Source organism: Equus asinus, chromosome 10 (assembly GCF_041296235.1).
Source record: "Equus asinus isolate D_3611 breed Donkey chromosome 10, EquAss-T2T_v2, whole genome shotgun sequence".
NCBI classification, from domain to species: domain Eukaryota; kingdom Metazoa; phylum Chordata; class Mammalia; order Perissodactyla; family Equidae; genus Equus; species Equus asinus.
This window is the reverse complement of record NC_091799.1, coordinates 48,114,215-48,125,347: the sequence shown is the minus strand read 5'-3', so window position 1 is coordinate 48,125,347 and position 11,133 is coordinate 48,114,215. Positions and strand designations below refer to the sequence as shown.

The following is an 11,133-nucleotide window of genomic DNA, read 5'->3' as shown; positions in this document are numbered from 1 at the left end:
GCTTGGTGGTTAAGCTTGGCATGCTGTGCTTCAGCCGTCCAGGTACATGGCTTCAGATCCCGGGCACAGACCTACACTACCGTCAGCCATGCTGTGGCAGCAACACACATATAAAATAGAGGAAGATTGGCACAGATGTTAGCTCAGGGCTAATCTTCCCTAGCAAAAGAAAGAAAAAAAATTTCACCTGGATATAACTGGATGGTCTGGCCTGGCCTCTTGAAGTAGTCTTAGTCCTCAGTGCATTTTTTGATCTAAAGACTTAATTCCCAGGCCAGGAAATTTTCTTTGTTTCTTTAGTGATTATTTCTCCATGGGCTCTGTTCTCTACTTCTGGAATATCTGTTTTATAAGTGTATTGAATTTCCTGGGCATTTCCTCTCTCTCTCTCAATTTCTTTATTCTTTTTTTCAGAGTTATGGAGAAAGTTCTCAAAGCAGTCTTTTTCTGATTTGTGGTGTTTTGTTTTGTTTTGTTTTGTTGCTGAGGAAGATTAGCCTTGAGCTAACATCTGTTGCCAATCTTCCTCCACTTTATATCTGGGTCACCAAAGAGTGCAACTGATGAGTGGTATAGGTCCATGCCCAGGATCCAAACCTGCAAACCTTGGCTGCCAAAGTGGAGTGAGCGAAACTTTACCACTACACCATGGGGCTGGTCCCTTGATTTTTCTTTTAATCTAAAATAAATGTCTTGTTTTGCGTATTTTCCCAAATTCATGTGTGGCTTGACTTGCATGTGTGTGTGTGTGAGGAGGATTGGCCCTGAGCTAACATCCGTGCCCATCTTCCTCTATTCCTCCCCACAGCATGGCTTGATGAGTGGTGCTAGGTCCGTGCCTGGGATCCGAACCCGTGAACCCCAGGCCACTGAAGCGGAATGCACGAACTTAACTACTACGCCACTAGGCCAGTCCTTGGATTCACCCTTCAAATTTTATTTAGGACATAAATTTGTGGATTTTACTATTTCTCAGTTTTTAGATTCCAGTAACCCTGATAATAAGGCTACAGTCTCTTATGTATTTTTTTTATGTGTCTAGGAATTTTTCTCTATTTGCTTACTTTACAGAGGGACCTGGGTCTGTGTTTGTTTGGGATCTGAAATGGTTCTGTAAAAGATTATGTAGATCATGTTCCAGCATGTTAGCTCCAGGCAAAGGAGAAAGAAGAAGGACCTGATTGTTGAAGGTCAGTTTCCTGCACTGGGCGGTCCAGTGGGCCGTGGGTGGGGCGATGGGAGCTCCTGGGAAGAGGAGGGAAGGCTGCTGCTGTGCTGTGCCGCTTCTTTGCATATTTGCCTAGGCAGCCCGAGGTTAGCTGGAGGAGTGTCTCCCTTCTCTAACCGGCATGAGCACCCGGGTGAGGAACCTGCTGGCCACTGTGCCTGTTTTTCTGTGCAAAACAAAAGATGTGCTGAGCCTGGACCAACTGCTCTGTGAGCAGACACTTGTGCGGTTCCTAAAGGCACTCAGCTTGTCTCCTGCTGTGCCCACCTCACCCTGGTTCCTGGTTCTGACTGGCTGTCACGGGGCTTTAGGGAGGCAGACCTTCAGCAGACCCAGTACTTCCCAGGAGTGACTTTCCGTAGTCCATATGTCTGTCAGTCTGGTTCTCACTGCACTGTCTTGTAGAATTCCCTTAAAGTTTCTTGACCAGAATTTGGAACAGAGAGGAGCTAAAGGCATGGGTTCAAATTATGATCTATAAACGAAAATCAAGATACTGTAACTTTTTACAGGTCAAAATGCGAAACTGATTTATTGACAGCACCACCACTAGGTGGTGCCATCAATTAGTGAAAACAGCGGTTGCTATCGGGGACAACCAGGAACCACCCACAGCTAGCGCAAGCACAAGTTGGTGAGCTTGTATGGCACTTGCGTGCACTTGTGCATATGTTCATGAGTGTGTGCACACACAATTCTTGGTGCATGAATTTGCCCACAGAGCAATGTTGGTTTATAAGTGTACATACACATAACAATGCATGCATAAGTCTGAGCAGCCTGGAAAGTATGGGCACGAAGCTAAATGATATGAACTCCAAAAGGCTGACTTATCAGCTGTGCGACTGGAACTCTGGTCCCTCAGCTAGGAAGGGTGTGGAATGTGCGGCAGACCCAACCCAATGGGAGAAATACAGTGACAACACCCCTGGACAGCTTTTCTGAGGAAGGGGATCCCTAGACACAGCCACACGTGCCTCTAAAGTCATCAGTCCTGCAAGCCCTTGTTGGACACAAGTCCAAGAAGGTCTCAGTCACTTCTGAAGTCCCAGAGGACTGCGGTCTCAACACCTCCTCCCGAGTGCCCAAAATGTCTAAGAAAATATCCACCTTGGGATCCTATCTTCAGTCCAGTGGGGAGTGACCCTGCACCTAAGAAAATGAATGCCGTGTGTGTGTGCATGTGCGTGTGTGCATGTGTGTGGGGGGGGGTTGGGGGCTGCCCCAGTCCCTGCCCCCTCAGAGTCATGCACATGCACACATCCTCTTCCCTCTCGTCTCTGTGGAAGGTCCCCCGCTGACCTCAGACTCTCACTCTGGCGGCTCTCTCACTCCAGGAATAGCGCTGACGCAGTGGCCGAAGGTAGAGAGCAGCCTAGAAAGCCGAGGGACCGCAGGCAAGCCCCTTCCCTTCTCTGGCCTCAGGGAGAGCTGGGTCTGAGTGGCTCTAAGAGGCCCTTTGTGCCCACAGAAGTCCTGCAAGTCTGCAGGCTGCAGGGCCCTGCCCCCTCCAGTGGCTGGGTGGAGAGGGAGTCTGCTTGGAGAAGCTCTGAAGAAGGAGAAGGTTCCATTTGCTCTCCTCCCCCTCCTTCCAGCAGACTTCCCTCCCTCACAGGCCCCTGGGGAGGCAGCTGGGCTCCCAGGGCCCCAGAAGCCCGCGGGACGGAGTTCTCATTCCTACATCCTTAAAAGTTCAAGTGCCTCCCCACCCTCTCGGGAGTTGAAAGCCCACGCTTCATTAGACCTGCTGCCCCCAGAGCCCCGTTTGCTTGAAGGGAATGTGGCCTTTTCACCCAGAGAAGGCTTTCACTAAGGGATTGAGCCCTCCCTGGGAGAGCTCATTTCGGATTGAGGTCAGAGAGGGAAGGTCCTTGGAGGTCACCTCTTGCCCTGGCAGTTTTCCAGGGAAGGAAACAGGCTGGTTCAGGGGAGGGCCACGCCCAAGTTCACCCAGAGCCAGGCTTGCTGGCTGCTGGAACATTCCTCCAGCTGGCAGGGAGATGGGCACATGCCCGGGATTGAGCAGAGAGGCAGCGGAGGGGGACTCCGTGTGGAGGACCCTGGGACCGGTGGTCTTGGGGATCCGATGTAGAATCGCAGCTTTGGGGAGGCCCCACTGCGTGTGAAGGCCAGCTCTGAGAACAGCCCAAAAATCCCGCAGCAGAAACGGCTGCCCAGGGAGATAGTGGGCGCCCGTCCCCGGGGCGTGGGAGTGGGAGGGACAAGTGCTTATCTAGGATGAACAGAGGGGCTTCAGGACTAGACCGGGAGAGGGAGAGGAGTCTGTGAGTGCTCTGTAAATTCTCCACCGGACAGGAATGGCCAGTCAGGGCTGCTGGGTGGGGAGGGTGGCACCAAGAGCAAGGAGCCAGCCGTTTATGGCCGGTAGGGACCGCTGAACAGGGAATCAGGAGGCTGGGATGGGGCCTGGCCTCTCTGAGTGCCGTGGCCTCCCTCCCACCTCCTGCAGCCGTGGGCTACCACTCAGACCTTCTTGGCTCCCAGACCCGGCAGGACCGAGGACCCAGAAACAGTCAGTGGTTCAGCGTCCCTGGATGATGAAAAGCTGCCCGCGGTGGCTCCCCGAGCTCCTGAAGTGCAGAACAATTTGTTCAACAGAACCGGACTCACTCCCAGAGGCCTCTGTGGGCTGCAGGACAGGAACAAGGAGCCACAGACTCTCAGATGACAGGCCTCCTAAGTCCCCCAGTCCCAACTTCACTGCAGTGCTATCGACGGCAAACAGGCGTTAGGAACTGGTTTACGTGCTTTGTAAATCTTAACTCCTTGAATCCTCAGAAAATGCTATGAGAGAAGACAGCCTCATCGGCTATTTTACAGACGAGGAAACTGAGGCACAGAGAAGCTAAGTAACTTGTACACAATCACAGAGCTAGTGAGTCATATGGTTCCAGAACCCGTGTTCTTAATTGCTGTGTTGTACTGTCTCTAAACTGAGGCCCAGGCAGGGGAAGGGGCTGGCCTGGTCACTTGGCCGGGCGGCAGGGATGGGGGAGCCTGGACCTCTTATCTCCAACCTCAGGGCTCTTTCTTCCCCAACCCCGCCTAACAGCTCCTCTGCCCCCACCCAGCCTCCCTGTGGGCCTCCCCACAGTTAACAGTCGCCTGGCCTCACCCTTGGCCAGCAGCTCCAGCCCAAAGAGGCTGTGCCCACATTCCCTGGCTGCTCTCCAGACCACAGGAGCTGAGACAACAAACTCCAGCGACCGTGAGGGCCAAGGAGAGGCCACTGAAGGAGAGGAGGCAGCAGGGAGCCGCCGAGCAGAGGGGCCTGTCCAGCTCCCAGATGCTAGGCCTCCAGGGGAGCACGACCCTTGTGGGCTTGATCACAGGCACTGCTGTGGCTGTGCTGCTGCTGCTGCTGCTGCTGGCCACCTGCCTCTACAACAGACCACGGGACCGCGACGTGGAGAGGAACCGTCCAGCTGCAAGGAGAAATCAAGTCCGGTGGGCCCAGCCTTGGGTCTTCCCGGCCCGGGGCCACCCAAGACACTTTCACCATCCCCATCATCCTGGCCGGACGCCTCACATGCACCATGCAGGCCTCCAACACCACCACGCCCACCACCACGCCCACCGAGGCCACCACTGATGCCTGCAGATGACAGTCATGGCCTGCCCTACCATCACCAGGACAAGTGGACCCCGACGTTCCAGTGCAGAAGGGCGCCTCTCTGTGGTGAACACCGGGTACTATGCCCTGGGTCCTGCCAGGGCTTCACTTACATACTATGCCCCAGTGTACTGCAGAGGCAGAGGACTGAGGAGCACGGGGGTGGGGGGAGGGAGGGGGGTGGAGGCGGAGGGGTGAGACCAAGGGTGGTCTTCTGGGGATGGACACCACTTTGTGACTGTGACTGCCAGCGGGCCCCAGACGTGATGGCCTGTTCATTGCAGCGGGGCATGCATGCACAGAAGACTGCGCCTTGAAGTGCTTGACTTCCGACTTCCTCAGGGAGGTGGGGGGTGGCAGGGAGGGGCCCCGGCACTGCCTTTTCATTTGGAGAAGGCAGTATGAGGCTGCACAGTCAGGGGGGATTCAGGGTTTGCATGAAACCCTGTCCAGAGAGAGCTCTCTGTGCACCAGTGGGGCTCCGAGCTTCTGTGGGACAGTCCCGGGGCTCAGAAAGAGGAGGGATGGGCTGCCCAGGTTGTCTGCCCAGGACTCTACCTGCAGTGCTCCTTCCAGCCCATCTCCAGGGCAGACTGAGCTCTGAGGCCAGCAGAAGCCCCCACTGCGTGGGCTGTGTTGAATTTACTGTTTCCTTGATCAGAGGGTCAAGCTTGAGCCTCCAGCCAGCCCGCCTGCGTGTGGTGGTGGGGCTGGAAGGAGGAGTGAGGTTCTTTAAACCGGAGGATGTGGCGTGGGTGGCCTGGGGAGACTGCCTGCTTCCTCCGATCTCAGTTTCCTCTTCCCTAAAATGGGGTGGTAGGTGAGACTCCCCGCTGAAGTCCCCCAGCCTGTTCTGAAACACTCCACCCAAAGCTGGGGGAGGCCACAGCCAGGAAGGAAATTTTGTTCCGAGCCTTCGGGAGCCTTCGGCGGCGGCGGGGGCCTGTGAGCTGGCGGGGGACTTGGAGGGAGGAGAGGCTTGCCGACCAGGGGAGGTAGTGGGGAGGGACTCGAGAACAGGCCAGAAAGTCAGGGGCCTGGTGACTCACTGGAACAGAACGTCCTGTTTCCCAGTTTCTGTGAGGGCTGGGGGGTGAGGGAGAGAGGGAGGCAAACTCACGCTGACAGCCACACTAGACAGCGGGGTTGGGAAGGTGGACCCTGGGGCGCCGCGCACTCCGCACTGTCCTCACCTCCGCCTCCCCTCCTCCCACCCCCAGGTCTGCCCCAGCTCGCCCCCGGGCTGGATTCCGGGCTGGATTCCAGTTGCAGCCCCTCTGGGTCTTCTCACCTCCAGCCCTGCCCTTTCCGAAGCATCTCAACACTGTCGCCTGAGGAATCTGCTGAAACTCCCGGTTGCCCTTGGGATAAAGTCTCCACCTCTAGGTGGGCCATTCAAGGCCGCCTGCTCAGTTCCTGCCTCCCCCTTGCTCTTTTGTCGTATCCGCACTGCTCAGGTGGTCAGCCCTGGAAAGCACCTCACATCTTCCTCTCTCTCTGTCTTTGCCCAAGAAGAATTTGTTGCTCCCTCCAGTGGGTTTTCAACTTCTTAACACTATTTTTATATTTCCGTGGGAGCACTGACCATACTCTCTCTTTCCCCAGAGTTACCAGAGGATTCAAGGGCCCCTGCCTCATAGATCAAAGAGCTCCTGGGGCCCCCTGCCTCCGTGCAGAACCAGACCACATGATGGACAGACACTCAGGAAGCATTCTCAGAGCTCCAGGCTCTTTGGAAAAGTAAATACGATCAAAATAACCATTGCCAGAAGTTTGAGGCCTGAGGGACACCAGTGTAGCTGAAGTACCCTGCGAGAATTAGCTGAGAGGGCCTACGGGCTCCTGGGGCCTTGCTGAGAGAGCTCGTGCTCCCACGCCATCCCCCAGTGTGGGGGGTCTGAAAGGTGGGAAACACTGAATGGATGGAGGTCTGTAGCTCACTGGCCTGGACCTCCCCTCCCCCTCGTCTTTCTGCAGAGCCCCTGCCGGTCTCTGATGGCCTGCCCTTCCTGAGTGCGGCCTCCAGCCTCTGGGAGAACCAGCAGGCTCTTTATTTTAGGGTGCCTGCCATCACCTTTTTCCTGTTAATGTAAGTGGAATGTATGAGATGTGGTCTTTGTTCCAAGCAGTTGACAATATAATGGGTGCTGGGAGGCGGCACACATATCTAAGTGGCAGATATCCAGGAGCCTGACTGCATCTGGGGCTCCCGGGCAGGGCTGTGTATCACAGGTAACAAAAGTCATAAGGAGAAGAGGAGACACCTGGAAAAAGCTCTTAGGGCGAGCAGCTCTGACTTGGGGGCCAAGGTTGATGGCCTCTTGCTCTTCTCAACTCTCCTGAGAGTGCTACTGCCATGTGTCACAGAACGGGGCTGTTGGGGTTTGGTGGGGTGGGTCCAGAGCTGGGAGGGCACCGTGGTGAAGGGTCTAGCCTTGGTCCCCCTTTACCAATGGTTAGTCTTTTTGCCCTGGGCTGGAGATGCCATGCTGGTTATTCTAGGTTCTTCATTACACACTGCAAACCACCGGCGAGAGGTCTGTGAAGACCCATAAGAGCCTTCAGAGCAGATGGTGCCTGTCCTCACTGTGCAACGCATGCCCCTCTCCTTGTGCCCCACAGCCTCCAGTCACACACTGAATGCCTATTAGAGGATGGAGCAGAAGGCCTGTTTTACAAAGGGATCAAAGAAGGGTCCCCAGATCTCAGAAACAGAAACGGAAACCAATACAAGGCAGAAGATAAGAGAGCTGAGCTATTGTCCTTTATTCTGGTTTAAAAATGCGACAACATGGCCTCCACTACATGCACCCACAAAGAACAGGCAAACAAGAAGTCAAAGGAACAAATTACCCTGCTGGAAACCCGTCTGCCTGGGCCCTCCGTCTCCAGGATCGACTCGCTGATCTCGGTAATTCAGTCTGAAACCACAAGTACCACTGATTGGCGCGTCATGTTTCTTTCTCTCTGCTCCTGGCTGCCCCAGTTAATATGAGGAATTCAATGTGTCCCGCTTCCTGTCACAGACCTACTTGCTCCACGCCCCTCCTCTGCCTGCACAAGCCCAGGTTGTCCAACCATCCTAGAGAAGGGAAGAGTGAGGACTTGACAGGGTGTCATTCATTCCAAACCGCCACTTTCCCTGTCTGTGTGTAGGCAGTCTCCTAAAACTGGTAATGAAGAAATTTCACTGCGGCCTTGGAGAAATTGAAAAGGACCCAGGCTGTGTGACCTGGGCTAGCCCTTGGCCCTCTCTGGGACTTCACACTCTGATTTAGTAAAACTGCAGAATGAAGCAATTGCTTTGTGGTCCGTGGTACCTGGAAAGAGCATTGAACTAGGAGGGAAGGGAGGGGAGGGAGAGACGCCCCTCCTTGGGCATTTGGTGCTCTAGTTACCACTACTAATTAGCAGTAGGCCACAGGCAGGCCATTTAACCTCTGTGACCATCAGCATCTTTATCTGAAATGAGACGTGGTTGCTGGAATGATTACAGGAGCTTCTGCCTGGCTGTGTCTAGTACCTGGAATTATCGTTTCTCACTACTCTATTTCGGAGTTTGGGTAAAGAGGGGCTAATAACCCAGTCTCCTTTCTGGAAGTGCTGGTGGTCTCAGGAGGTGTTGGCTGTGACAGGGCTGTGACTGACTGAGAGTTAAGATGGAGCCCCTTCTCACAGACTTCCTCAGTGGCCTGGGCCTGGTCCCCCCTACCCTCCCACCAGGTGAGGTGGAGAACCTGGCAGGGGCAGGGCTGGAATGGTCTGGGTGTGTGTGGTGTGGGTGGGTAAGCGGGGTCACCAAGGCAGGCGGGCAGCTGTGCAGGTCCTGGGCCTCACTCACAATCGGAGGAAGGAACTCAGGAAGTGCTTACAGCTACTCAGACACCCCGGAGCCTAGCCCCAGGCAACAGCAAGGCTGCAGCACCATGTGGCCATGGTGAGCATGCCGTGGCCTGGCCCCTGGGGTCGCCACAGGGTCAGGAACCCAGGGTACTAGTACAGCCAGAGCTGTCCCTTGGGGAGCCCAGGGTAAGTTTTCACAGCACCTGGATGTGGACAGCAGGTGTGAGCAGGCAGCAAGGAGGGCTGGGGGGAGGCTGGCGCAGAAGAGGGCTTCTCCCAGAACTGCAAGGCAAAGGAGCCCCATAGTGTGTCACTGAAGGGGTTCAGAGATCCCGGCAGAGCATGCCCTGCCCTATCCAAACACCACTCTCCCAGCCCCATGTGGGAAAGGAGGCCAAATGAAGCAGACGGCCAGCCGGCAGCCCCTGCCACAGGCCCCTGGCTCTCGTGGAGACCCGGCAGCGCTCCCCCACCCTGCCCGGAGCGGCCGTTTCCTCCCCACCTGCATCCCCGCCCCCAGCACGGGGCGGGCGGGGGCTTGGGAGGCAGAAGTAGGCTGATTCAAGGACTAGGCCAAGCTTCCTCTTGGGGAGGAGCCCTGGCTCATCCCACATTCACAGGCTGGGGAGGGTTTTTCTCTGGTTTGAGTGTACAAACTCTCCTGAAATTTGTAGGCGTCACCAGAGGGCTGGGGTGGCAAGGCTCCCTCTGAGCGGAGTCTTCTGCCCCCTCCTTCCAGCCCCTCCAGCACCAGGGAGCCTTGAGCACACATCTTCCAGGACGGCGCTTCTTCCAGGAGCCGCCAGTGGAGCTGACCACAGCCCTTGGAAGCCTGGACAGAGGCTTACGAAACAGCAAGAGAGACCAACTGAGGTCAGAGTAGGGCCATGCGGGGTGCCCAATGGCCTAGATGGGGCATGACCCAGAGCCTCAGACCACAATCTTCTTAGAAGACTGTAGGAAGAGCGGCTGGAAGAGCCCCCTGTTTTGGATGGGGAGCTAAGACGCACCCTGGTTTGCTCAGTGGGTCAGCTGCCACGCGGGGCCATGGAAACGGCAGTGATTGGGGTGGTGATGGTGCTGTTTGCGGTCACCGTGGTCGTCACCTGCATCCTCTGCTGCTTCAGCTGTGACTCGCGGGCCCGGGGTCCTCATGGGGGCCCTGGCCGCAGCTTCACGGTGGCCACCTTTCGTCAGGAGCCTTCTCTCTTCTCTGGGCCAGGGCACCATGCCCAGCCAGTGGGGAGCACCCAGGACTTCTGGACCTTCATGTGAGGCCTCACAGCCCCCAGGATTTGTTCTGCGGGTGGGTCAGGCTCACCCGCCCCCCAGCAAGCCTTCCCTGGAGTCTTGCTCATCTGAGCCTGGCATCCTTGTCCTTCCCGCCTATATCCAGTGAACTCCCTGTCCCATCCCAGCCCAGCTTGCTGTGCCTTCCACCCTGGGAGATCCATGGCGGTGGGGCCCGGTGGGAACCATCTCTGACCCCTGAGAGGTCAGCTGGACCCTACCCACAGATGAGGCTTCAGAGGGGTCAGAAGAGTGAGCGACCAGACATGGTGTCGGAGTGTGTGGTGGGCCAGCTCTACAGACCTACAGGCGTCGCTGAAATCTCACTGGAATTGATTGTGAACAGGGTGCCGCGAAACTGGTTCTATTGCCACCAGAGGAAGCAACGCCCTCAAGTGGACATTTTAACAAATCACCTCCTATTGGCTCCCATATCGAGTGTAGCATAGTGTGTGCACGTGGCACAGAGGCCCGTCCTGAGGCCTGTGCCCTGCCAGTTGCGTGAAATCAGCCCCGAAACTCTGAAGCGAAAGAGCTGCTTCCAGGGAACAAGTGACTTATTTTATAATCGAAAATGTATATCCTTTTATGGGTCTCCCAAGAATCAGGGTTGGAAAACCACCAAAGGAAATATTAGAGAAAATAAGAGTCAAAGAAAGTATGGGATGTTTTATTAACAGGAAATCCAGAAAAAAGACTTTGAAACATATTTTGAATGAGACTTTATTACTGTAGTCTAACGGATCACTTCTATTCTTGGAGAATGTGAGTGATTTGTGTCACTTAGGAACGATAGAAAAATCACAAACTGAAAGATAATTCCAAATAAGTTAAAACGTTGTGTTACATTGAGAGCATGGAGCAAAACTCTTGTTTTCATGACAAATAAAGAGATGTTCAGTTTTTATTAATAGAAAGTCTGTTTTCTCTGTCTGCATGAAATAAATGCTGTGCCATATTTAGAATATGGTTTGAAGGCTGCAAACTTTGGAGTCTCCTGGCTCATCTGGCTCATCCAGCCCTGAATGGTTGGCTTTCCCAGGACTTGTCTGTTGGGGGGCAGGACCGACCCTGAGGGGGGCTCTGGCCTCTACGGGGGCCCAGACAGGCCACTCTGGATGTGCGGCTGCCACAGGAG

General features: G+C 55.1%; 2 protein-coding genes across 7 annotated transcripts; both read left to right on the top strand.

The window, feature by feature from the left end:
* The first annotated feature begins 4,409 nt into the window (after nucleotides 1-4,409).
* HRCT1 (histidine rich carboxyl terminus 1) lies at nucleotides 4,410-10,912 on the top strand. 6 transcript variants are annotated; one of them, XM_070519187.1, is made up of 5 exons: nucleotides 4,412-4,939; nucleotides 6,083-6,248; nucleotides 6,840-6,951; nucleotides 7,485-7,773; nucleotides 9,445-10,912. In XM_070519187.1, the coding sequence occupies exon 1, from the start codon at nucleotides 4,536-4,538 to the stop codon at nucleotides 4,839-4,841; it is 306 nt and encodes a 101-aa protein (XP_070375288.1). In that variant the 5' UTR covers nucleotides 4,412-4,535; the 3' UTR covers nucleotides 4,842-4,939; nucleotides 6,083-6,248; nucleotides 6,840-6,951; nucleotides 7,485-7,773; nucleotides 9,445-10,912. The 6 variants fall into 6 exon arrangements, 5 of the variants coding, with proteins under 5 accessions (XP_070375291.1, XP_070375290.1, XP_070375288.1 ...); XM_070519188.1 differs by lacking the exon at nucleotides 9,445-10,912 and adding an exon at nucleotides 6,468-6,602 and having other exon boundaries at nucleotides 7,485-8,159; XM_070519186.1 differs by lacking the exon at nucleotides 6,840-6,951.
* Nucleotides 9,753-10,912, top strand: SPAAR (small regulatory polypeptide of amino acid response). The gene has a single exon (XM_070519191.1). The coding sequence runs from the start codon at nucleotides 9,753-9,755 to the stop codon at nucleotides 9,978-9,980; it is 228 nt and encodes a 75-aa protein (XP_070375292.1). The 3' UTR covers nucleotides 9,981-10,912.
* Nucleotides 10,913-11,133: the final 221 nt, after the last annotated feature.